General features: G+C 45.2%; 1 protein-coding gene across 2 annotated transcripts; it reads right to left on the bottom strand.

Annotated features, from left to right (window-relative positions):
• Window positions 1-18,437: 18,437 nt before the first annotated feature.
• LOC122647207 (FRIGIDA-like protein 3) lies at window positions 18,438-27,405 on the bottom strand. 2 transcript variants are annotated; one of them, XM_043840660.1, is made up of 4 exons: window positions 27,284-27,405; window positions 20,998-22,066; window positions 20,141-20,313; window positions 18,438-18,975 (listed from the first exon to the last, which is right to left on the bottom strand). In XM_043840660.1, the coding sequence occupies exons 2-4, from the start codon at window positions 22,052-22,054 to the stop codon at window positions 18,562-18,564; spliced, it is 1,644 nt and encodes a 547-aa protein (XP_043696595.1). In that variant the 5' UTR covers window positions 22,055-22,066; window positions 27,284-27,405; the 3' UTR covers window positions 18,438-18,561. The 2 variants fall into 2 exon arrangements, with proteins under 2 accessions (XP_043696595.1, XP_043696594.1); XM_043840659.1 differs by having other exon boundaries at window positions 20,998-22,072; window positions 27,289-27,405.
• Window positions 27,406-27,865: the final 460 nt, after the last annotated feature.

Genomic DNA, 27,865 nt, shown 5'->3' with positions numbered 1-27,865 from the left:
AAAGAAGCAAACATAGCGGAAGAGAAGGGCAAAGAAGAACACTTCTATCTTGACTCTTTTATATTTTTTCTGCAAAGAAGAGCTATTTTGTTTTTCATTGCGACCAAACCCTCTTGTAATTCCTGAAGCTTTCACGACTAAAGTATGCTCAGTGTCACACGGTCGAGAAGGGTGTCGGACACAAGCAAGGTTCTCTTTATAGATTTTTTATAATTCCTCGAAAGAAATGGTGGATGAATCTTGAGATTTATTTGAACTCTGTAAATCTGATTTGGATCGTTACACTGATATCTTTTGTGATAATCTTTAGAATTCCGTGGGTTACAATACCCTTTTTTGCATTTTGCTGTTTTTATCTCTCATCGCATCTCAGTGTTGAGTCCATATCTGCAACCTCCAACACTTCAGGCATTATGATCTTTTCAAGGATCAATTGGGCAATCTGATCAACGAGTTTTACTTCAAAATTGACATCAGAATGGTTGAAAAGGATAACCCCAATAGGACATCTAGAGTCGGCATAGATGACACCAGCCCCCACATATTTACACCCTATTTTTTACAAAATTTGTTTCGCTTATACACGCTTTAAGGCCGTGCATTGTACGTTGCCATCAAATAGGTTCCTTTTTGAATTTGAATACCAAAGTGGGAAGGTGGTGCAGGAGATTGTGGGTGTAGTTACTTAACCACCTAAGGATGTTCAAAATCAAATTCAATGAGAAGTGGAAGTTGCTGGAACTACCACAACCGTAAAGGGAGCAATTATAAAAGGAGGGAACGCGAAGAAGAACAGGACCCCTGGATCAATAACACAATACAACACTCTACAACAGAGTCTTTTATCTTCATTTTTTCCTTTTATCTTTTCCATTTTTATCTTTCAAGATGTAGATCGATCTCTATCTCTCATTTTTTTTCCTGTAATTTTCGTTGTAGTTGGCTTCCAGCCACCAATGTCTCATTGGCTCGTGTTTCAAGGGCCATGCATTCATGTAGGTCTTGCTTGGAGAATAACTCTAGTAATTTTGTCTTTTGGCCTGTGTTTCAGAAGACAACCATCAGAATCAAGTTACAAACTTCATCAGTCCGTGGCTGGCAGAGTTGTGAAAGCTTCTTGGAATTCGTTTCTGCAAAGCCTGTTGAATGTTGTTGGGTTTCTGGTGAAGGAATTTTTGGCAAACCTCTACATCTGTTATAGAGGATAAAGGAGACAAGAAGATTAAGTACTTACTGTTGGAAATGTATCCATCAAACCCGTTTATTAAATTAATGAATTTAATTATTAACATTTTAGTTATATTATTTGGGCTTATAAGTTCATTCCATAGGTGTTAACCTTAAACTGGCCTCGACTGGGAATGGGACTAGACATCTTGTTTATATGGTCGCCATACCGCATGTCACGAGAAATGGAGATTTTGGTACATGGGTATGGGTACAAGTCAAAAACGTGTATAGATAAAAATCCGGTATGAGTATCTTTTCTAATGCTACTGGATGTGTGAATGATAAACGCACCAGCCACTTGATGGCCCTTAGACCGAAATTCCATTTGTTGCAATGTAGTGTTACGGGTTTTGGTAAATCAATGGTTGATGTCCGTTAGGACTATAAACCGGTGCAGTGGATTCGTGATCCCACATTGTAAATAAAGAGGATTCTCAACATGGAATCCACTGCCCATTACGAGGAATATCTAGGAGAGAGAAAGTTGGTGATTGGTCGGATAGAAATCTAGATCTAGTATTTATTCGAAATGTTTTATAAATTTATTTTCAATATAAAATTTTAAATCTCTCCCCGGCTCATTCAGCTCATTTATTTTCAACTTCAACATGAACAAGTTAGATGTTCAGTTGACCGAGCTAGGTAATATGTTACAAGAAGCCAAGAGAGCGATTAAAAAGGAAAAGGCAGTAGTGCACCTCACCGAAGTGAAACAAAGTTTTTAAAAGAACAAAGGAAAGAAAAAGAAGGGTACGTAAGACCCAGAAAGGAAAAAATGGGAAAATTCAAAAGAAGAAATCTCCCAAGGAAGGAAAATATTTCTTTTGTGGAAAAAAGGGGCATTGGAAAAGTAACTACCGTGCATACCTGACTTCCTTGAAAAAGAAGTCAGACGACAAGGATGCCTCTTCAGAAGGTAAATTTAATATTATTATTTTTTTCGAACTAAGATGTCTATTAGACCAACTAATTCATGGCTTGTGGATACCGGATCTACGGTCCATATCTACAATGTGTTGCAGGGGTTCATGGAGACAAAAGACTAGACAAGAATGAAGTATATTCAAGATGGGCACTAGAGCAGAGGCCAAGGCATTGGCAGTTGGAACCTATAGTATAGAATTTGATTCTGCATCTTTAATTTTAAAGAATTGCTACTATGTTCCTTCGTTTAAAAGAAATATTATTTTCGCTTCAAAGTTAGTTTTATGTATTTACTTTTGATACTAAACTTTCAATTCGTTATTAATAATAGTTTTATTGCTTCTGGATTTTTACAAAATAGTTTATATTTTCTAGAACAACCAAAGATAACGAATGAGATTTCAAATATTGATTTGAAACGAAAGAGAGCTCTAGTGAGTCCTACTTACCTATAGCATCTCAGATTAGGTCACATCAATGTAGACAAGATTAACAAGCCGGTAAAAGATAGACCATTAGAAAGTATAAAGGTCAAACCATTCCCAACCTGTGTGTCATGCCTACAAGGTAAGATGACCAAGAAGCCCTTTCCTAATAAAAGCAAGAGAGCCAATGGTTTGTTGGAATTAATTCACATCGATGTGTGTGGGCTATTAGCATCCAAGCTAGGTATAGTTATGAGTACTTTGTGACATTCACCAATGACTATTCTAGATACGGTAGTATCTACTTAATACGTAAGAAGTCATAAACTTTTGAAAAGTACAAGGAGTTTCAGGTTGAGGTTGAAAAATAGTTAGATAAACGCATCAAGTCCATTCGATCAGATCGAGGAGGGGAATACTTATCAGACAAATTCAAAACATATCTCACGATCGAGGAGATTGTGTTACAACTATCAAATCCCAATACACCTCAACAGAATGGTGTATCTGAGAGACGCAATCAAACTTTGTTAGACATGCTTCGAACTATGCTTACTTTTAGTGAGTTACCCTTATCCTTCTCGGGGATATGCCCTAGAGACTGCGATCTATATATTGAATAGGATTCCTACTAAAACTGTACCCAAAACCCCATTTGAATTATGGTATGGGCACAACCCCAACATAAAACACTTCACGATTTGGGGTTGTCCTGCGTATGTACGCAAGCAACAAACAGATAGTAAGTTGGAGTTCTATTCTTTTAGATGTTTATTCTTGGGATACCCAAAAGGCATAACATGTTATAATTTTTATGACTCCGCAAATCAGAAAGTCATTATTAGTAAACATGTTACTTTCATTAAAGAAGATTTGATTACCAAGAGAAGCGACCCTGTTGTTATAGAAGAGATTCTTCTATACCTGAAATGCCTAATCCACCAATTGAACCAATTGTTGACCCGATCGAACCTGATATAGTTCAGAAGCCGTGACGTAGTGGAAGGACTATAAGACCACCTACACGTTATACACTTCTTACTGAAGAAGCTAAGATCGTAGAAGAATTCTAAATGGTTACCACTGAATTGGATGACAATTTGTATACATATAAACAAGCTCTTCAAGCGCTCTAAAATTAACTCAATATATTCCAATAACGTCTGGACTCTGGTGGATCCACCAGAAAGTGTAAAGCCCATTTGATGTAAGTGGATCTTCAAGAGAAAGAGAGGCGTAGATGAAAAGGTTGAGAGATTCAAGGCAAAACTGATAGCAAAAGGTTATACTCAATAAGAATGTATAAACTATGAGGAGACCTTTTCACCAGTAGTAATGATGAAATCCATCAGGATTTTGTTGGCAATAGCTGCATACTTAATTATGAAATCTGACAGATGGATGTGCAACTTGTATTTTTAAATAGATTTCTTGATGAAGAAATCTACATGCAACAGCCAAAGGGGTTCACTTCAAAAGATGAAGAGAACAAAGTGTGCAAGTTGTTGAGATCCATTTATGGACTCAAGCAAGCTTCCAGGAGTTGGAACCTCCGTTTTGATCAAGCAGTCAAATCGTTTGACTTTGAATAGAACATGGATAAACTCTGCGTTTATAAGAAGTTCAGTGAGAGTGTGGTTTGTTTTCTTGTATTGTACGTAGATGACATTCTACTAATAGAGAACGATGTTGGGTTTCTTTCATCTGTAAAGGTGTGGTTGTCCACTACTTTTCGATGAAGGACTTAGGTGAAACTAGCTATATCCTTGGGATCAAGCTTATCAGAGATCGCCAGAAAATGATGCTAGGCTTGTCACAATCCACATACATAGAAAAGATACTGGCAAGGTTTAACATAGAAAATTTAAAGAAAAGAAATGTTTCTTTCCGCCATGGAATTTCACTTTCCAAATCTCAATGTCCCAAAACATCAGAGGACATTGAAGAGATGAAGAGAGTCCCCTATGCTTCTGCAGTGGGAAGTCTAATGTACGCCATGTTGTGTACAAGGCCAAAAATCTGCTGTGCTGTAGGGATAGTAAGCCGGTTTCAATCTAATCCAGGAAAAGAGTATTGGACTGCGGTTAAGAACATCCTCAAATATTTGAGGAAGACCAAAGACTATTTTCTGATGTATGGGCGTGATGAATTGTCAGTAGTTGGATATACGGATTTGAATTTCCAAACTGAAAAAGATAATAGAAAGTCTACATCTAGTATGATTTACCTTTTGGGTGGTGGAACTATTATGTGGAGAAGCGCCAAACATAAATCTACAGTCGATTCTACTACCGAGGCAGAGTACCTGACAGCTGATGATGCAGCCAAAGAAGGTGTATGGCTTAAGAAATTTCTTACCGCTTGGAGGTTGTTCCAAAGTTAGTTAAGAACCCCCATCCCTTTATTTTGTGATAACACAGGGGTGATTGAACAGTCCAAGAAGCCTAGGGCTCATCAGGGGAACATGTGCAGCGAAAGTATCACCTGATTAGAGAGATAATCTAGTAAGGTGATGTAGCTGTTTCCAAAGTTGGCATTGCTGACAATGTGTCAGATGCGATGACAAAAGGATTAGCTCCTATAGTGTTTGAAAAATATATAGAGAGCATGGGTGTAACTTTTGTTGGTAACTGGCTTTGATGTACAAGTGTGAGATTGTTGGAAATGTGTCCATCAAACTCGTTTATTAAATTAATGAATTTAATTATTAATATTTTAATTATATTATTTGGGCTTATAAGTTCGTTCCATAGGTGTTAACCTTAAACTGGTCTCGACTGGGAACGAGACTAGATATCTTGTTTATATGGTCACTGATGAGGCATAAAACACCCCACCTATCAGAGGCTGCCACGTGGCCGACCCGACCTCAGTCAGAGAACCGAGTTGGGCCGAGCAGGAAATTGGGCCGACCCCATATCCGATAAGTCACCTGACAAAGCCTGGTTTGAGCGAGTTGGCCGGTAGCTGAGGCCGAGATTATACGGGTCAGCCTTAGACTCCTAGCCGACCTCATGGCCGAGATCGACCTCCTCCCGGGCCGACCTCCATTGTCGACCCCACGGGCCGACCTCGTAGGCCGAGCCCTCCTCCATGGAGGCACTCATAGCACCCCACCGGGGATCTCCGGGCCACGTCAGCACATCCCAAGAATCACGGGATAAGGACCGAGCCACGATCCCAGCGCAACACGGAATCACACTCTACATGGACTCTTACCTTAATAAGAGTCCGACCCCGAAAATAACTCTCCACTCCGCTCTACGCAAGAGAACCTTCCGAAAGAAGGACTCCTACCATACTAGGACTCTCCACCGTCTCTCTCCTCCTTACTCTATAAATACCTGTATGGAGCTCTATTCGACATCTTGCTTTTTACTACAGCGATTCTGTCGCGTTGAAGACCTGACTTGAGCATCGGAGAGTCCTAGGCCGGAGCCACACCGGCCCTCCTGTGCTCATTGCTTGGTTTTTGCAGGTTCATCCACGGGCGAACCAACTACCGGAGGTTTTCATACGCAACAGATTTGGCGCCGTCTGTGGGAACGACATCAGCAAGCATCGTCGTTTCTGCCAATTCCTAGAACAATAATAATGGTGCATACGAGGTCAGGGCAGCATGGCTCTACTTCCCGTACGGAGGAGCCGCAACCTTTGTGCCGACGAGACGATCACCGCCCCCCGAAGCCTCTCCGCAGGGGATAAACAGAAGACCCCCTAGAGCAGGTGGTGCGCAGCCCATCACGGGCACCATTCCACCTCCAGAGAGCGGGAATGGAGGAGGTGCACTAACCACGGCCGCGGCTAGCCGGGTACAGGCCGAGCCAAGTTTGGACGGGAATGTCCTACCTGCACCGCCACCCTTGCCGGAGAGTTTGGACCCAGAAGCCCCGGCAAATAATCGACAGGTTATGGATTTGTAGCTGCAGATGCTCCACACCAACGAGATGCTGCGCGCCTTCATGAACCAGATGGCCCGAGGCGGGCTGATGGGTCAGCCGACGACCGCGCTCCCTCTAGCTCCGGCCCGGGCTAAAAGAAACTTGCAGCAAAATGGTGGCCGGCGTAGGGCCGAGCCGAGTCGGGCTGCGTCTTCGCACCCGTCTCGTCAGAAGACTCCACCTCCGCGCCCCAGTAGAGGCGCTCGACGGGGCGAACAAGAACATCGCCAAAGCCCGCGAACAGGGCAGGAAATTGAACCAGCCGGCTCTGTAGCAAGGAGGTCGGTATTTTCTCGACTGATCAGGGAGGACGAACCGCCGAGGATATTCCGAGAACAAAGGAAAGACCCGATTGAAAGGCGCGCGCCGAGACACGGACAAGGATCGCGTCATACTCCCCGGCGTCAGAGCTCACCTCCCCGAGAAGAACAACAAGGGAGCCCCCGAGGGTTCAACTTCCAAGAAGAAAAAAGAACAAGGAAGGATGGTGAGGACCGAGCTGACCAGAATGGCCGACTACAGCTGGACGACCGACCATATCAACCCCGGGCCGAGGAGCCGGTTGGCCGAGCACCTGAAACCGAGCTGGAGAAGCGGCTACGAGATTTGGCCGAGCAAGTGGAGGGGTTGAAGAAACAAGCGACCCCGGATGCCTACTCTTTGGTCGGGCGTCACCCTTATCCTCCCGAGATCATGACCGCGCCGCTACCACACGGTTTCAAACCTCCCCCGTTCGACAGGTATGACGGGACGACCGACCCGACAGATCACATCAACTACTTTAATGCGATGATGACCATGTACGGGGGAACCGAGATCGTTTCTTGCCGAGCCTTCCCTGCATCCCTCAAGGGCGCGGCGACCTCATGGTTTTCCTGGTTGCCGCCGAATTCCATAAAAAGCTTCGCTCAACTCGTGAGCCTTTGTCACGCGCTTCGAGTAGTATGAAACATAAGAAGACCACGGTCAACCTCCTCGCGTGAAGCAAAGGCCCGACGAGTCGATCCGAGCATTCGTCTCCCGCTTCAACAAGGAATCCTTAGATATCAAGGATTTGGATGAGGCCACGGCCCATACGGCTATGAGCAACGGATTGGCCGACATGGACCTTATCAAGGACTTGGCCCGAAAGCCGACAAGAAACCTGGCCGAGCTCTTGGAGAGGTGCAACGAGTTCGCAAATATGGCCGAGGTCCTCCAAGCCCGGAAGGGCAACGAAGGTCGTACCGACAAGAAAAGGCCGACAACAGACGACCGAAGAGAAGACAAAAGGCCAAGGACGGATCACCGAGCTGACAGGTCGGATCGAGCTCGGAGCCCCGACTACACGCCATTGAATGCATCTCGCAAGGAGATCCTGATGCAAATACAAGATGGGGGGTACATCCGCCGACCCCGACCGATGCAAGCGGGGTCATCTCGGAATCCCAACAAATATTGTCAATTCCACAAGGACATCGATCACGACACCGAAGATTGTTATCAGCTGAAAAGAGAAATCGAAGAGCTGATAAAAGCGGGCCACTTGAAGCGATATGTCAAAGGAGGCCGAGAAGATCGTGGAGGTCGGCGGCCTGATGACCGAGATCAAAGAAGAGCCGAGCCTAAGGCCGAAAACAGGCGAGTTGAAAGAGATGATGACAAGGTCCGAGCCGAGAAGAAGGAGGACGGATCCGGGCCGAGCAATGACAAGGGAGCCCCAATATACACTATCCTCGGAGGGCCCGGGCAAGAGAGTACTCGAAAGGCTAAGGCAAACGCTCGCTTTGTCGGAGTAGCCGAGATGCCCGCCAAGAAACTCAGGCCGGCGGTGACGATCTCCTTCACGGAAGCCGACCTCGAAGGTATAAGTTTACCTCATGACGATGCTTTGGTGGTGCAGGTAGAAATTGCGAACAGACCCGTACACCGTGTATTAGTCGACACCGGCGCATCCGTGGACCTTATGTCACTGGAAGCGTACCGACAATTTGGCTTCGGCGACGAAGCGCTTAAGCCCGAAGGAACCTCGCTTCACGGGTTCTCGGGAGCGGCCGCGACCATCAAGGGCTCGATCGATCTACTAGTCACAATTGGGCAAGCTCCATGCCAGGCGACGATCCAAGTCAAATTCATGGTGGTACGGTCGGTAGTGGCTTTCAACGCCATACTCGGCCGTCCTTCATTGACCGCCCTCCAAGCCATCATCTCCCCGACTCACTTGAAGATGAAGTTCCCCACCGAGAACGGTGTCGGCGAGGTCCGAGGCGACCAAAAGAAGGCACGAGAGTGCTACGCTACTTTCGTCAAGCAAAACAAGGGTAATGTTCGAGGAATGGCCATGTGCGTCGTACATCTCCCCGAAGATCAGCGGGATGAGCTTATCGAGAGAAGAGGGCGACCCGTGGAAGACCTGACCCCACTTCATCTCAGCGAAGATGACCCAGCCAAGGTGGTCCAGCTCGGATCACTACTAAGTGAAGATCAAAGGAGGCGGCTCAGAGTTTTCTTAAAAATGAACGCCGATGTCTTCGCCTGGTCGGCCGCGGACATGTCGGGCATACCCAGACATATAGCTGAGCACCGACTCCATGTGGATCCGGGTCGGAAACCAATCCGGCAGAAAAGAAGGAACTACGCACTTGATCGACAAACTGCAATCAAAGAAGAGGTGGAGAAGCTTCGTCGATCAGGATTCATCCGAGAAGAGAAATTCCCGACCTGGTTGGCTAATGTCGTCATGGTCCCTAAACCTAACGGAAAGTGGAGAATGTGTGTCGACTACACCGACCTCAACAAGGCCTGCCCAAAAGATGAGTACCCCCTACCTCGGATCGACCTCTTGATCGACGCCACGGCAGGTCACGAGATGCTGAGTTTCATGGACGCGTACTCCGGCTACAACCAAATCATGATGCATGAGGAGGACGAGTCGTACACGGCCTTCCGAACTGACCAAGAGAATTTTTGCTACAAGGTTATGCCGTTCGGATTGAAGAACGCCGGAGCGACATACCAGCGCCTCGTGAACTGTATATTCCACAAGCAGATCGGAAAGAACATGGAAGTCTATGTGGACGACATGTTGGTGAAAAGTTTGAAGGCCGAACACTACTTGGCTGACCTGGAAGAAGCCTTCGGCGTATTGAGGAAGAACCAGATGAAGCTGAATCCAGCCAAGTGTGCATTCGGCGTAACCTCGGGAAAGTTCCTCCGCTTCATGGTCTCTATCAAAGGCATCGAAGCCAATCCGGCAAAAATCAGAGCCATCCAAGAGATGAGTCCTCCAAGGACGATCCGAGAAGTACAAAGGCTAAACGGACGTGTGGCGGCGTTGGCGCGATTCATGTCGAGATCGGGCGACAAGTGCCTACCGTTCTTTAAGGCCCTAAAGAATATCCGGAACCCAAAAGATTTTATCTGGTCATCCGAATGCCAAGAAGCTTTTGAAGAGCTGAAGAAATATTTGGAGAACCCGCCTCTTCTCAGCCGACCTGAACCAAAAGAGGAGCTTCAAGTCTACTTAGCCGCCACTCCCGTAGCGGTCAGTGCGGTGTTGATCAGGGAAGAGAGTCGAACTCAAAGGCCGATATACTATATCAGCCACGTTCTTGTTGATGCCGAGACAAGGTACTCCGGGTTCGAGAAAGTAGCATTCGCTCTAATCACAGCTGCAAGGAAACTAAGGCCATACTTCCAAGCTCACCCGATCGTGGTACTGACCGACCAGCCACTCAAAAAGATATTACACAAACCCGACGTTTCGGGACGGCTGATTTCCTGGGCAGTTGAGCTAAGTGAATATGATATAAGCTATCGACCGAGGACGGCGATAAAAGGACAAGCCCTGGCCGACTTCATCGCCGAATGCACGGGGCCCGAGCATGAGGTTGGAGAAGAAAAGACAGTCGAGGAGGTCGGGGCTACGGCCGACCCGACTTGGACCATGAATGTTGACGGCTCAAGCAATTCCGGAGGAAGCGGGGCCGGCCTAATACTTGTAAGCCCCGAAGGCTTTCTGGTCCAATATGCCCTAAGGTTCAAGTTTCCCGCCTCAAACAATGAGGCTGAGTATGAAGCCCTTCTAGCTGGACTTCGAGTCAGCAAAGCTATTGGCATAAAGCGGTTGAAGGTGTGAGGAGACTCCCAACTCGTGGTCAACCAGGTCAACGGAGACTACGAGGCAAAAGACGAAAGGATGATAGCATACCTGGGTCGAGCCCGAGATCTGATCTCCGAGCTCGAACACTTTGAGATGACTCGAATACCGAGAAAAGAGAATGCCACGGCGGACTCCTTATCTAAGTTGGCCGAGGCCGACCTCCAATATTTGAGCCGGTCGGTATACATAGAAATATTGGAGAAGCCATCCTTACAAGAAGAAAGCATAAAGCACATTGAAGAGGATGGGCCGACCTGGTTGGACCCCATTGTCAACTACTTGGAGAATGACCTGCTCCCGGGGAACCGAGACGAAGCAAGGAAGGTCAAGATCCGATCTTCCAAGTACTCGATGATCGACGGAGTACTCTACAAAAGGGCAATCTCGGCCCCTCTTCTCCGATGTCTGGGACCGAAGGGGGCGAGTATGCATTAGCCGAGGTGCATGAGGGAATATGCGGGAGTCACATGGGCGGCCGAGCTCTTGCATACAAGATACTTCGGCAAGGATTCTATTGGCCAAGAATGCAAGAAGAGGCCATGAAATACGTGAAAACATGTGAGAAGTGCCAACTGTTCGCGCCAATCCCAAGCCGACCAGCAACAAAATTAACCTCAATGCTGAGCCCAATCCCATTCGCTATGTGGGGAATGGACATTCTCGGAGATTTCACCCCGGCATCGGGAAACAGAAAATACGTAGTAGTGGCGATCGATTACTTCACCAAGTGGGTCGAGGCCGAGCCCCTTGCCACCATCACTGAGAAGAACATGGAAAAATTTTTCCGAGATAAGGTCATCTACCGGTTCGGGCTACCGAAAGTTCTCATCACTGATAATGGCGCGCAATTCAACAACCCGGCCTTCCGAGAATTCTGCGAGCACTTCCACATTGACTTCCGACCCATCTCGGTAGCTCACCCACAAGCAAACGGACAAGTAGAAGTGTCCAACCGAACATTACTTGCCGGCATTAAGAGGAGGTTGGATGAGGCCAAGGGGAGATGGGTGGAAGAACTCCCAAGCGTCCTATGGGCATATCGGACGACTGTAAGAACTCCAACCGGGGAGAGTCCATTTCGCCTCGCTTATGGGACCGAAGCCCTCACACCGGTTGAAGTTATGGCTTCATCATACCGAGTGCTCAACTTCGATGAGAAGACCTATGAAGATGGGCTGCGAGCCAATTTGGACTTCCTCGATGCAGTCCGAGAAAATGCCCTACTCCGAAACGCGGCGTACCAACAGAAGACGGCAAGCTACTATGATTCAAGAGTCAAAGAGTGGCATTTTCGTCAAGGGGACCTTGTTCTCAGAAAACTCAGCGCATCCCAGCCGAGGCAACAAGGAAAATTAGCACCAAACTGGGAAGGCCCGTACATAGTCTCCAAGCAAATTCGCCCTGGCACATATCGCTTGCAGACTCCGGGGGCCAAGAAGGTACCGAGACCTTGGAACTCGGAAAATTTGAAAAAGTTTTTTCAATAATTGAACATGCTTGTATTCGGTTTCAGTTCCGACATTTGATTCAATAAAATCTTTTCTCCAACACTCAACGTATTGGCAAGCTCCCAAGTCGAAGTCATAAGACCGGTCCTCATAGACCAGGCCGACATCAAAGACCGACCCTCATAGGTGGGCAGCCAAGTCATAAGACCGGTCCTCATAGACCAGGCCGACATCAAAGACCGACCCTCATAGGTCGGCAGCCAAGTCATAAGACCGGTCCTCATAGACCAGGCCGACATCAAAGACCGACCCTCATAGGTCGGCAGCCAAGTCATAAGACCGGTCCTCATAGACCAGGCCGACATCAAAAACCGACCCTCATAGGTCGGCAGCCGAGTCGTAAGACCTGTCCACATAGACATGGCCGACCTCTCAAGGGCCGACGTCCCTATTTGGCCGAGCCTAACGAAGTACAAAACCACGCTAAGGCATTAGGCTCGGCCAAGAAGGATATTCGGCCACGCGTCCGCTTATATGATAGCCTCTCCAATCGGACTGAAGGGAAAGGCGAATTAACCAACCAAAGCGAAGATCGCATTGACCTCGGGCGGGCATGGCCGAAACCGCCGACAACGTTTGGTATGGATAGAAAAGAGACGAGTTCCTAAGCTCGGTTAGTGAAACGACTCGGCAGCTTGGCCACAAACGAAACAGAATACGCAAGGAAAAGAATACTGAGGGCGCCGAGTTCAAATACTTAGACAAATTTTGACAAAAATAAGTTGTTTTATTCATTGTAAGCCGACTGATCGGCACGGTTACAAAAGAGGCAGCTCGGCCCCACACCCACAAAAAAAAAAAAAAAAAAAAAAAAAAAAAATTACATCTCCGTCTCCTCGGCGTGGGACTTGGAGGCGCCCTCGGGGGCGTCCACGATATTGGGCTCGGCAGCAGGGTCTTGAGGTCCAGCTCCCAGAGGGAGGACGTCGGCTGGAGCAGGTGCCTCCAGGGGCTGAGCTTGGGTGACCTCGGCTCCCTCCTCATCTCCCATCTCCCCTGCAAAAGTAGTCGCGTCATCGTCAAAGCGGGAGAGATTGAGATCAGGATACGCTGCCTTGATCTCGGCCAAAAGCTCAGCTCGGCCTGCTTCAAAACCTTCGGCGAAGGGAGGCTTCCTGATCTCATGGCATATATCGGCGTACTCCTCCGATTGGAGATAGTCGCTGATCGCCGCGCTCCGAGCCGTGGCCAGATCTTCCTTGGCCTTCTCCTTCACCTCGGCGAGCCGAGCCTGCAGAGCCCGGACCTTCTCTCTCCTGCTGGCCACCTCGGCCGAGAGCTCTCCACTCGGCCTCGGCCGGTGAGCTTCTCTTGGGTCTCCCGACGCCTCGAACAGCATCCTGGGCGTCCTGATAAGCCTTCTTGCACTGGACGTCCAAGGAATAGTTCTCGGTCAGGAGCCGCTCGAAGCGGAGCATGGTCTCCACTGCTTTGGCGAACCCCTACAAAAAAGCATGAGAACGAAAAATCAGGATAAACTACACATATCAGATCATAGGCAAGAGCCGACAAGGAAACTTACCATATTGAAGTCTTGAAATAGGGTGGAGAGGAGCTCGGGGTCGGACAGCGCCTCGAGCTTCTCCTTGTCGGCCGGGAGCCGACCGCATCCACCATTCCTTGGCGTGAGCGGCCACGCCAAGGCCGAGTCCCCAGGGAAGAGGCGCCAGTCGGCCTCACAGGGCGTTGTTGGCGAAGCCCTCCCGGACGTATCGGGAGATGTTGGTGGGAGAGGCCACGGGCGGAAGGCCGCCACTCGTCAGGTTTACCGAGAGCTTTTGGCGTTTGATGTCTCTCGGCGGGCTCCTCTCGCCTTTTCGGCCTTTCCCCTTCCTCGGAGACCCGGCTTGACCCGTGTTCTTCTCGGCCTCCAGACCGACCACCGCGTCCGATGGTCCCGGCATCACCCCCCTTTCCCTTGGAGGCCTTGGAGGACTCGCCCCGGGGTCTCTTCTCGGCATTCTTCTTCTTCCTATCCGCGATAATCTCGGCCCTCAGCCGAGCTGTGTCCATTGGGGGAATGTGGCCGACCACTGCAAGAGAAACTGAAAACATAGGAGACAAGTCAGAAAAGGAAAAGAAAACTAAGTTAAGGGGTCGGCTCGGATAACTGAGATAAGCTCGGCAAGGGTTCCTACCGGGGTCATATGCCAACTCAAGAAACCCCTCGTCCGAAGCCGGAGAACATCGAAGGGCGGACACGGGGATCAGGTCGAGCGAGGTCATCTCGTTCTCGGTCGGGGTAGTACTCTATTTACATAGTTCAGATTCATCTCCTTCCACTCGGTTCGGAGAGGGCTGTTGGGAATGGAAGCGAAGAAAAAACGGGGCTTCCAGTACTTGTTGAAGGTCGGCGTGCCGACCAGAAACTTGTGACCGCCTAGAGCCGCACTCTTCCCTGATCGGCGGCAGAAATAATACCACCCCTTCTCGGGAGACTTCTTCAGGAAGAAGAGCCGAGAGAAAAGCGCCACGCTCGCACCTCGGCCCATCTCGCAGAATAGGGCGTAGAAGCCATACACGGCCAGCCAAGAGTTCGGCACCAGCTGACCAGGAGACAGGTGGAAGTGGTCCAAGATCTGGTCCACCAGGCTGAGAACGGGGAGCCGAAACGCATACTTGAAGGGCGTCTCGTACAGAGCCACCTCACCGGGCCTGATGAAGCAGGCCATCTCCCCGGGATTAGGAACTCGGAGCTGAATGTCCTCGGGGATGGCGTAGGTCGTCCTCAGATAGTCGAGGTCGGCCTCCGTGATTGTGCTCGGAACGGTGCCGACACTGCCTTCCTCGGGCTCAGGGGCGTCGGTGGACGAGCTTACCGAGCCAACCCCCATCTCGGATGAATCTCCCTCGCTTGATTCCTCATCGGATGAGGACGACCCAGAGTTCTCGGCCCGGTCTGCGGCTATGGATTGGGCCGCGTGGTCAAACTCCATGGGTAACGGGGGCTCGGCCACCTCGGCCTGACGAAGCTCCACTACATCGGGCTCGTCTGAGGTCGAGCCCAACAGGTCTATGGTGGGAGAGCGGACGGGGAGTTCTCGGCTCGGACTCGCGCCCTCTGCCGCCCTGGCGAGCAGTTCGCCCATAGGACTACTACCAACTGACATACTGGGCGGAGAAGACTTACTGGTTGAAGAAGAGTTGAGCTGGAACGAAACGACGGCCGAGTCGATCACGAACGAAGCTTCAGCCGAGTCGATCACGAGCAGGCAAACGACGAGATCTACCGAGTTGACGGTTCCAAACTTGCCGAGAAGTCAATAACTTAGAGCAGTGAAGAATGAATAGTTAGGAGTCGCCTATTTATAATCCTTGGGTTTCACTGATCCAACGGCCGACCAGAGCTCAGCATGATCCAACGGCCCAGATCGAAGGACGTTTCGAATTCCCGAGCCCGCCATAATGACTCTGCTGACGTGGCACGGACACCCAACCGTCAGATCGTGCAACGTCAAATCCGCAGCAATAAATAATCTCGGCCCAACCACAAGAATCTTCCCGACAAGCGCCCAGGAAATTTCACTCATCAACGCCGAGCCGACACCTGATGAGTGGGGGGGCCTGTGATGAGGCATAAAACACCCCACCTATCAGAGGCTGCCACGTGGCCGACCCGACCTCAGTCCGAGAACCGAGTTGGGCCGAGCAGGAAATTGGGCCGACCCCATATCCGATAAGTCACCTGACAAAGCCTGGTTTGAGCGAGCTGGCCGGTAGCTGAGGCCGAGATTATACGGGTCAGCCTTAGACTCCTAGCCGACCTCATGGCCGAGATCGACCTCCTCCCGGGCCGACCTCCATTGCCGACCCCACGGGCCGACCTCGTAGGCCGAGCCCTCCTCCATGGAGGCACTCATAGCACCCCACCGGGGATCTCCGGGCCACGTCAGCACATCCCGAGAATCACGGGATAAGGACCGAGCCACGATCCCAGCGCAACACGGAATCACACTCTACATGGACTCTTACCTTAATAAGAGTCCGACCCCAAAAATAACTCTCCACTCCGCTCTACGCGAGAGAACCTTCCGAAAGAAGGACTCCTACCATACTAGGACTCTCCCAGCCGTCTCATCTCCTCCTTACTCTATAAATACCCAGGTATGGAGCTCTATTCGACATCTTGCTTTTTACTACGCAGTTACGCTGTCGCGTTGAAGACCTGACTTGAGCATCGGAGAGTCCTAGGCCGGAGCCACACCGGCCCTCCTGTGCTCATTGCTTGGTTTTTGCAGGTTCATCCACGGGCGAACCAACTACCGGAGGTTTTCATACGCAACAGTCACCATACCGCATGTCATAAGAAATGGAGATTTCGGTGCATGGGTATGGCTACACATCGAGAATGTGTATAGACAAAAATCTGGTACAAATATCTTATGTAATGCTACTGGTTGTGTGAGTGATACACGTACCCGCCACTCGATGGCCCTTAGACCTGAGAGATTCCATTTGTTGCAGTGTGGTGTTACGGGTTTTGGTTATCCAATGGTTGATGTCCATTAGGACTATAAACCGGTGCACTGGATTCATGGTCCCGCATTGTAAACAAAGAAGATTCTCAACATGGAATCCAATGCCCGTTTACGGGGAATATCCAAGAGAGAGAAAGTCAATGATTGGTCAGACAGAAATCTGGATCTAGTGTTTATTCGAAATATTTTATAAATTTATTTTCAATGTAAAATTAATATATAATATATTGAATTTTGATTTCGAAGTTTTACGGTTGTTCAATTGCAATCACATATTCTCTCGATCAACATACATGATTAATAGGGGATTAGTAGCATTAAAGTACATATCCTATAATTCATAATGGGATATTAGAAAAATGGAAGGGTTTATGTGTAATAAAAGAATTTATTACACACATGGCATTATATGGGAGAATAAAATATTTATGGTGGAATATCTTTTTATATTATGGCAAGAGATATTATGAGAATATCTCATGAACCATAGTTTAAAAGGATTGTATCCCTTTTGAGATTCAATGTCTTCACTTTAATAATAAATTGAAGTTGTAAAAATTAAAAGATTCACAAAACATCAAAATTGAAGATTGAGCCAAGGCTAAGGTAGAAGGGGATTACTTGAGATCCAAAGATCTCCAAAATTGAAGATTGAGCCAAGGCTAACAAGACAAAATATATATATATATATATGGTTTGATTCCGACTCAAAAAAATTGGAACCAAGGAAAACTACTCTGATCACCTCTCCCCCTGTAAAGGTCATTGATAGAACTTTTGCCTCTAAAGTTAAGAAACCAAGGGTCTAGACAGCAAAGAAAGAAATCACTCACAAAGTCACACTCCTTTTAAAAAATCCACGCATGACTACTGTTTTATTAATGTTCCATTATTAGACTGAAGATGATCATCTATTTGTAGTCCCATTAATTGCAAATTTCATTTTGGTGGGCATCAATGTGCTCCACAATGAAATATTTCAATAATCTACTTGTTTTAAGTTCCAAAACCTAGACACAAAACCACGCAAAATTATCACTCAGACCCCAGTAAACTTAAGAATCTCATTCAATCAAATGCTCCTGCACAGCACACACACTCATATTGGTTGGCATGCACCCTCACGTAATCTTCAAGCCAAAGCTAGCTAGCTAGGTTGGCTCAATGACAACCCCTCAGCAAACACGTAACCAATAATAATCCATTTGTCTTCAATCACCAATGCCAATGAAAGAGACATGTAATCTCCATCTTTATGATAGAAAGCCATTCCCATATCAAACTATTTTAAAGTTCCCACAAGTGAAACATGGAAGTTGATCAAGCAGAAGCATAGCAGGTCTTGTCAACCATTAAGATATATCTTCACTAATTAAACTATAACATAACTAAACTCCTTATTGGACCTTTGTCTCCTCCAGTTCTCTGCCCGGCCCAATTCCCCAGTTCCACTAACAGGGGGGCTAGAATGACCACCCTACCCGTGCACAAACACTCTGCCTGGGTGGGGTCCAAACCTCCCCCCCCCCCCCCCCCCATTTGAGGAATTGGGGAACTAGGCCGGCCAGGGAACCGGAGGAGATAATTTTCCCTCCTTAATAGGCAAAAATGTCAGGTCCACCCAAATGGCACCTGCATGAGCCAAATAACCAAGTTCCAATAAATCAGTTGAATTAACAGTCAATCCTGCAAACCATTAGGTAACTCATAACTAGCCTACTCATCTATTGAAGGAGAAAACTGCAAAAGAAGGCTTTGAATTCTACATGGGGAAAAATTTCAGGTACAATAATCAACATAATATTTTTTCATTAAACATTTTATATTCATATGTTCATACATAACACCAGGATAAAGCTCCAAAGGGTTAAGCCTAATAGTTAAATGATCATAGTCAGCTTTTACCTTCGTCTGCTAATGTAAATATGGGGCTTGGTACTGATAACCATTACCAAAGTAGTTGCCATGGCCAGGAGAGAGGTTGTAAGCAGCAGAACCAAGAAGTGATGTTCCATGATTGTCAGTTGGTCCAGGGTAGATGTATGGCCTATCATACATGTACAATGGAAACCTGTCAGGTGCTCTTGTATACAAGCTCTTGTCAGGAACGTTAGTGATTCGGGGTCCATAACCCCCACCATTTGCACGGGGTCTCTTGGACTGAGGCTTTGCAGCTTCTGCAACCCTTTTCTTGTCAGCCTTAGCTTTCTCTAGCTGAATCACCCGTTTTTGGAGTGGGTCCACAGGATACTGCTCCTCTAGCTTGTGCTCCTCAATGCACTTGAGCACAGCTTTGAGGGCAGTCAGTTCTCGCTCATTCACCTCATTCTGTAACACGAGAAGCTTGTAAGATGATATCAGGTACTATGACTATTTACTCATTTATTATCTGTATTCAGAAAGGACACCACCAGCCAAGCTTGGCTTCAGAAGGCACCCACAGATGTGGTTACAATAACAATAATTTCCTTTATCTGTGCAACCTCACAGTAACTACTACTGATAGGGCATTCCCTGGCCTCCTAATATTAAAAGAATAGCTAAATCAAAAACATAAATGGACGAATATAGCATATAAATACATGAATAACACTAAGATGTCTTATATGACCGTATCTAGTACTTACTACTCCACCACAAAGCCCTTCCAGTTCTTGGCTGCCCCAAATTCTGTGATGAGTTTGTAAGTTTATTATTTACCCAGCTAGAAGACAGTATAGATATGTGAAGGCAGGAAGGGTAATATTGAAAACTGAGGTGGTTTTTAGTGATTTAACCACTCCTTAAACTTTGGGCTTTTCAAAGGCAACAGTCATTGTGGGATGGAGGGAGCATATTAAAACACCAGACTACCAGATGTCATATGAGAGAATTTAATTGCTAGGATTTGTTTAAAACATCACTCTGTTCCAAAATATCATGCTATCTGACATCGTACAAACCAACGGTTGGCCATCTCATCTTTCATGCTGCTCCATCCATAGGCATAGCACAATCTGCAACAAATTGATGACTGACATTTTCTGCTGGTTTCAATGTTTTATATTAGTTCAATTCATTCACTCATCAACGCGTACAAACCAACGGTTGGCCATCTCATCTTTCATGCTGCTCCATCATAGGCATAGCACAATCTGCAACAAATTGATGACTGGCATTTTCTGCTAGTTTTAATGTTTTATATTAGTTCAATTTGTTCACTCATCTACGCCCCCCCCCCTTTTTCCAAAAAATAATAATAAGCATCAGTTTTTGAAAAGAAATATTCAAACACCCCACTTCAGACTGTGAATATGCCATGTTTTTTCCACATTACATCTCCACGGTGGACATTTTTTACCCCCAACAACACTCTCTTGAGGCAGAACCCATCATATGGAAATCCATGCATGCCATATGAACTGGCGTCTTGAGCAGGTAAGAGTTTTCATAGAAATAATGCACTACGAAACAATGCACCACTGCATAACATCTTGACATTAGAAAAACATACCTGAGCAGTAGGAGACATGTTTCCTGATTTGACCGGTGTAGAAGCTTTCCTTGCTTCCTTCAAGTAATTTTTTAGCAAGGACACAGGAGAAAATTGATCCGTATGTTCAAATGCATAAGCCAAGTTAACAGCATCAATATGCCTTCCACTATTCACCAATACTTCTATTACGCCTGAAGAATCAAAAGATGCCTACGAGTCAACAAATATAGAAGAATGGATGGACTTAAATGATAACTAAGGGGATCACCAACCAAGTTATGTGAATTTTCATGTTCCACATGTTGGTTGTATCACTATATCCATCTCGACCCAAGCATCAAACTTTATTATGACTCCATAGCTATGGCCTATGGGCAGTTTGCACTGCCATCAATTGACAAACAGGCAAGAGTCGTAAAAACCTCCTATGCACAGACCCCACTTAGTAGATGTTAGAAGGATGACTACAAAATGTAATAGTCCTTCATTGTTGACTGTTAAAAGGATAATTGTAGAACAAAAATGTTAAGGAGAACCCAGGGTGGGACAGCAATCTAGAGGCCCCCAAATTTAATTGAGCCTTGCAGGAATAAAAGGTTCTTTCAAAATAGGCTATGAAATGGTGGATAGCATGCAGTCCATTGCTGTCGGAAGTTCAGCAAGATAAGTGACCCCAGAGTCCTCTTACCATTGCTAATTATAAAACATAAACCTCAAATATACAAGCATTGAAGTATACTTTCCAAGCAAGCTGTCAAGTCCTCCCTCCAATTGAAACAATCACTAGTCACCACCAACCCACCCACCCCCCCCCCCAAAAAAAAAAAAAAAACAAAAAAGAAGGGTAAGCGTTCAGGCAAAGAAATAAGACAAACCTGGCATTTTCTCTGACAATCCAAGCAAGCGACACAAATCCGCAGTTTGACGGCGACGGGAAACAGTAGGAATTAGCTTTGTTATTTCTTCCAGATTGAAGTCAGAAGCAATACCAAATGTGGCCAGAAGCTGTAGGAATGCATGGGCCTCTAAGGAGTTCCCACTGTTGGCTTCAACATCAAGATCATCCAATTTTGGTTTCCAGACTTCAGCAATAGACTTTGCTCGCTCCATAATATCTTCGGAGATGATATCAGACCCAGAACATAGTTCAGATTCTGCTAGCAACTGGTTCAGGCACTCCATCAGCATGATACAAGTTCTACGGACACCCAATAGACTTGAATCCCTCTTCCCATCTGATGGTGACACTTCCATTCGGTAGAAATCCTCCAGAGAATCCAAAACCAAGCAAGCAGGGTTGGTAGCAGCTTTTAATGCAATTGGAATCTCCTCCCTAATGGCAGCTAGGTTCTTACGATTGTCTGAGATGAATTTATGGAGTCCCTTTGGATCCATTTCTTCACATAGTTTAGTTAACTGGGAACGAATCTTAACATCCATATTTCCATTTTGTTCAGAGGACTTTTCCACATACTCTGAATCACCTGCAGCAGCCTTGGCATCAGGTGGTTTCTCCTCCACAATCACATCAGCCCCACCATTGCACTCGCTGATACCGACAGCAGGCTCTGCAGATGAAACCGTTTTGTACTTCTCAAGAGCAGTCTCAAGGGCAGAAAGAGCAGCATCTCTCTTGTCTTGGAGCCTCTCCAGTGAGGCTTGTTCTTTTGCCACAACTGCAGCTTCTCGATTCTCCAACATTTCTCGAGCCTCTGATGCCTTGCTTTCATACTCCTTTTCCTGGTCTTCCACCTCATCGAATCGTTTCTGTAAGGATTTTTCAAGCCCATGAAAGTGTTCTTCAAGTTCTTTCCATTTCAGATTCAGAGTTATGGCACGATGGTTTTCAAGCTCTGCAAATGCTTGCTGAAGTTGTTGTATCTTAGAGGTTGCAGAGTCTATGAGTGTTGCAACTGATTGTGCATCAGCCATGGTAAAGTAGCCCTAAAAACAAACGAAATAGACCATCAGACCAAAAGAACCAAGATAAACTTTGCAGTTATGGCAAAAAGAAAATGATTAATCATCAAAATTTAATTTGATTCAATGACCAGAACCAGATGAGGATATATAGCTCGGAGACGAAGAACAAAAATTCGTTTATTTGCATCAACCTTTCAAGGGGCTCATTCAAGACCTACTCAACAAAAAATGAGAGCTTTGGTTTCGGCTCATCGGGATAGGGGCAGGCAAAAGAGAGATTTTCGTCGTTTTTGGATCACTCGGATAAATGAAGTGTGGGGGGAAATGACAACAAAACATTGGAACATCAATTTGGAAGAAATGCCCCTCCCCTTTTTTTCTTTGCACAACACTATGTCAGTATTGTGACTATGGTTTTCTTTTTCTAATTATCCTTTGTGATATTCCAAGATCACTGAAATTTTTGTTCTGCATATTACAAATTGATGTTGTTAACACAAACATCAAGAAACACAGAGAAACAAAACAGAGCAAAGATGACACAGAGATTTAGCTTGGTTCACAAATCAATATGATGTGCTACATTCACGTGCGTAGCAGAAGATGAACTATGTAATGGAGGAAAAGTACAATGGGGATCTCTAAAGAACACCCAAACTCGCAGCAATAACTCTCCCCAGAAAACCCTAACTCGAAAATCCCTAAATTTCACACCTTTCACTTGCTTACACAACAAGACGATAAAACATATAAATACTCTTCCAAGTCGGATCAATCCATCGGGTTGGGTCATACCGTCCGGCTTGGACCAATAGCATCACAGACCTCAAAAAAAAATCTCATTCGGGTTGCCACCAAAAATGTCAGAGCAGGCCAATATTTGAATGGGTACAAGAATTCGAAACACAAATAACAGATGCTAAATTTTTTTTCTTTCACCCCTAATTTTTTGCTCACCAAAAATAAATTTTATAGATGCACATACAAGGGGACAGGCCTTCTCACAAAATGATCAAGCTCCACACGAGAATGCAAAGGGATACATAACTCACAATGTGGAGGGAAGTGAAGTAAAATCCCTAAGGAATTTGAACTAGCAACAAAGAAAGGACTTACATAGGATAAAACAGTAAGGTGAGGCAAAGGGCACAATGGAGCAACCTTACCATTGCACCAAGGCCCAACCTACATATATTATGCAGACAATATATGAAAATGGTACATTACCACTGAAGTTGAACATTTTAATTCAAGGGGACATTCTCTTCTGCTTACCGGATGCTGAGTCAGTGAATCACATCTTCTACTTAAACCTTTCCATTGATGAGACCTGGAGGGTTCTTCAAGATGGGTGGAATGGATCCATCCAAAGGACCAGTTTTCCTTGTTTACGATCTGGAACGCTAAACTTTGCAGGCAAGTGTAAGATATTGTTGGTAAAATACTGGATGTTAATTTAAAGAGCTTTTATCTGGTGAATCTAGTTGGCTAGAAGTATAAATGTATTATCTAATGCATTTGACTATTTGATGTAGGTATGGCCAGCTTGGAGGTGGCAGGATCACCCATGAAAAATATAAGCCAGAAATAAAGGTTAATTTCCTTCTTGGACTTGTTACTTAGCCAAAAGTCCACTTCATCCTCACCAGGAATACGAAGAACTACCATACACACATTGGATGAGCTCATAGCTGGTTCCCTTACCAACCTTAGAGTTTAAATGAATTCTTATAGTTGTTCCATACAAGCATTTAAGTTCAAATATAAAAATGTCAATAGACTCAGCTTCTTCAAATTTCACACAAGCAGCCAAAACATACCCAAGGATCACAAATTTCATTTACAAATACTATATTAGTCGAACTTATTGAGAAAGGCTTGGTTCAAAAGCATCCTCTGATTTGCTCCATCTTCTTTAGCTAGTCCAATGGCCACCCCATTACTTGGTGTGGTTCAAACTTTTAGAATGGAATCAAGAAGAAACACAAGGCTAGAACAACACTTACACCAGGATCTGACCTGTCAAACTGGGCATCAATATGACCAGAATAGGAGACTTTCTACATCTAATAAAAGATACATTAGATTCCTCTAATTTTCTGGTCGAGTATATATGAAAGATCATCTATCTGATGATGTCAGAATCTCGGAAAGCAGAAGCAGAAAATGAAACCCAGGTTACTTTATAAATAAGTTATAATCAAGAACTGAGAAAATATAGCAGATTTCAATGATCAGATCTAGGAATTAATGAAACAAGTTTAAAATAGAATTCAGAATGATAGATCTGAATTTCAGAAGCAGAAAAACAACCAGAAATATAAGAACGATGTGATGAATAGAAATGAAGAAAGAGTAAAGAGATATAAGAAGTACAACAGGAAGAAGAATTAAGAAATATGGCACCTGATCGCAGGAGATGATCAGAACTAGAGAGAGGAGAACACCTTAGCCAGCAAGAAAGCCTTCAAGTCACATGTGCATGCTTAAAAAATTTATTAATCCAAATCAACATGATCTATTTGGGGGGGGGGGAGCGTGTACATATATATAGCCTTAAGAAATTCCTATCTTGGTTCATATTTGGACTAATCACTATCTCATTCTGAATAAGTAGAACAAACTCAAGACAAGACTCTATACTAGCTATTAAAGTCTCATAACCTAAATCAAACTCTTTTACCTTGTAGACTAAGACAATTAGGCTATGTATGGCAACGTTTCTGTTCCAAAAAACTGGTTCCGAGTCAGAAACAGTTTTTCTATTTCTGGATTTTGGAGTAATTCTGTACCAACAAGTATGGTAAACCTAGAAAAAAACTGTTTCTACTGTTACAGGAAAAACAGAAACATGTATGGAATGCATCTTCACAAAAGTATATCTTCTGGTGGCGGTGGTGGAGGAGGTGGTGATTGCAATGGTGGAGATGGCGATAGAAGTGGCGGTGGCAGTGGAAGGGTGGTGTTGGCAATGGAGGGGGGGTTGGTGGTGGCAGTGGAGGTGGTGGTGGTGGCATTGTGGTAGTTGTTGAAGTTGCATTAGAGGTGGTGGTGGTGGTGGTGATGGCAGTGGAGGGGGTGGTGGTGGCATTGTGGTGGCGGTTGAAGTTGCATTAGAGATGGAAGTGGAGGTGGTGGTGGTGGTGGCATTATGGTGGTGGTTGAAGTTGGCAGAGAGGAGAAGAGGAGTCAAGTCGAGTCGAGCTTTCTCAAGTCGTCACGACTTTTTGTTTAGCAAATGTGTTTCTGTTTTTTGTGTTTCTCAAAACTGTGCCCAATGTGTTTTTTCTACCCGGTTCATTCCCCAAAAAGAAACATAAAAATAGACCGGTAAACACATACAAATTCTGTTCCATTTCTGTTCCAAAAATAAACAAACAAATTGATTTTTTTCAATATTGTCATCATACACACCTTATTCACTACTAATCCCATGCTCAGAATTAAATCCCCACATATGGGTTTATATAATAGGCCCGTAAAATGCCCACGAAAATACAAGGCCCAACCAATATACTAACTACCCATAGATTATTTTCAGCCAATTGGACTGCCACCAGCCCCTTGTGGACCTACCATTCTTGCATCTAGGCCGCCATAATGGATTCTGTCAATCTATCCAGTCCAATGCAACTGCAACATTACTTCATTATAATATGAATAGTGGCTGTAATTCAGCCATAAAGAATGCTAAAATTTAACGGGTAAGAGGCAGCCTCATGGTCTACATGCACCATAGTTACAAATAATACTTTCATTAACAGTACACACAACCCAATTTTTTATCCCAAAACAACCCAAAAAGTTCAAAAAATTTACCTGACCCGAACTAACTAGAACTACATTCTTTAAAAAATTAAAAAAAAAAAACCCTTTTGACTGATCAACCAGCTATAACTTCACCCCCCATCCATCAATTACTAGATGTTCTTGCTTTCAGATTTGGAAGACTAACAACTATTCTTTCTTAATAAATCAACAAACACCATCCAAAGAACATCACAATACTTTTTCAGCAAGATAATAACATCCTCGGGGGCTGTTATATTTCACACTGGAGGAGTAAGAAGCCTCATGAGATTTGTTTTTAATCAACAAGTCGAATCTTATTCTTCCATTACTGGACATTTGACAGGTTCCCCAGGCAGAACAGTCATAGCTTTATTATTATTCACATTCACATTCACATTCACATGATGAGCTTCCAAAATCAACATATTCAGCAAGATGGATCTTCACCAGACAACGTTATAAGGAAATGGAGCCACATGGTATATTCTAGCCCCATACACAAAAGCTGCTCCTTGACACATTCCCAGCAAGATAACATCAAATTTAATTTTGATGGGTTCCTGTCGGATAATCCAAAACCATCTGGTACATGTAGAGCATTCAGAGAAATGACAAGAAGACATTACTTTAAACTATAGCTTTCTACAGGAGCGGGAGACTTCAATATAGCTCAGTTATTTGTGATCCTTTACGACCTTCAATCTCAGATTCGGGGCAGAGTGGAATACACGCTCATCAACTTATACGCTATCAGATACTTGTCCTCTGAGATCATCAAATATTTTCTTAAAACACCAGAATCAGCCTAACAGAAAGTTCCTTACTTATACCATATTCAACCCTCTTTTTTTCTCTTTTTTTTTTTTTGGGGGGGTGGTTAAACACCATATTCAACTAAAGCCATAGAAAGTCTCTTGGCCAAGATTGTTTCCCTGTTACTTATTATTCAACCTAGCCTCCCATCCATCGAATCATCTTCTTGGGAACTGCTGTCCATTTCAATAGCATCAAACACTCGAGTATTCTGATTTTCAGCTCAAATTCATAAAGCAGATGAAGACAACATTTAGAAGATCCATGAGAGTTGTAAGACATCCATTAACCTTTTTCCTTCTCTTCTACTACTTATTTTTCAGATTTTTAAAAAAAAAACTTGTGAATTGTGTGGCCAAAAAGAAACAAGAAAAACGACACAACACGATAAATGATTATAAACTACTCTAGTCACCAGGATGAAATCATATCCAGAAACAGAAGAAATTAACAACCCCCCCCCCCCAAAGATTCCTCTATTACGGATCTATAATGATCATTTTCGCTCTATAAAACAATTAACAAGGCCTCAGAATACGAAATTGTGCTGAACTCACTGAGAAAAACCCTAGAACAGCACTCGTATGAGAGTGAAAAATAGAAAGAAGGAGCCATAGAGAATGAAAAACTTACAGTTTTTTTCTTTTCAAGGAATCTGATTGGAACGAACGCAGATAAAATAATGGCGCTGAGACTGTGTGCGCAGACGACTCGACGGCAACATCATAGAAAGTAACAAAATGACCTGCGCTTCCAGGGCTGAAGCCCTTTACATCGAGGCAAAGGTAAAGTTCTCTCTCTCACTCACGCACTCACTCGCGCGATCTCCCTTTAAGATAACGGAGCCTTGGTACTTTCCAACGCGCTTTGGGAGTGCACAACGTTAATCTACGCACCGACGTACAAAAGTGTCCATGGGGCCTAAAGGGGTCGGGTTTTGAATGGATCCACGCGAACTCGTCGGGATTGAATCTGATTTTGCCAAGATCCAATTAAGAATCAATCATAAAGGGCGTACCTGATAAACCCAAATTCATACGGACCAATTAGAAGCCGCCATGCATTCCAGGCCAACAAGGTGGGCTGGCTTAGAACCAGTGGAGAACTAGGTAGGCGTGGATCAAGGACGAAGACCAAGCGCTGGGCGTGAACCCCCTCGAGCAAGAACCCCTCAGGCGTGAACCCCTCAGGCGGACACCCTCGGACGTGAACCCC

Source organism: Telopea speciosissima, unplaced genomic scaffold (genome assembly GCF_018873765.1).
Source record: "Telopea speciosissima isolate NSW1024214 ecotype Mountain lineage unplaced genomic scaffold, Tspe_v1 Tspe_v1.0014, whole genome shotgun sequence".
NCBI lineage: Eukaryota > Viridiplantae > Streptophyta > Magnoliopsida > Proteales > Proteaceae > Telopea > Telopea speciosissima.
The sequence above is the reverse complement of the archived record's forward strand: the minus strand, read 5'-3'. Positions and strand labels throughout refer to the sequence as shown.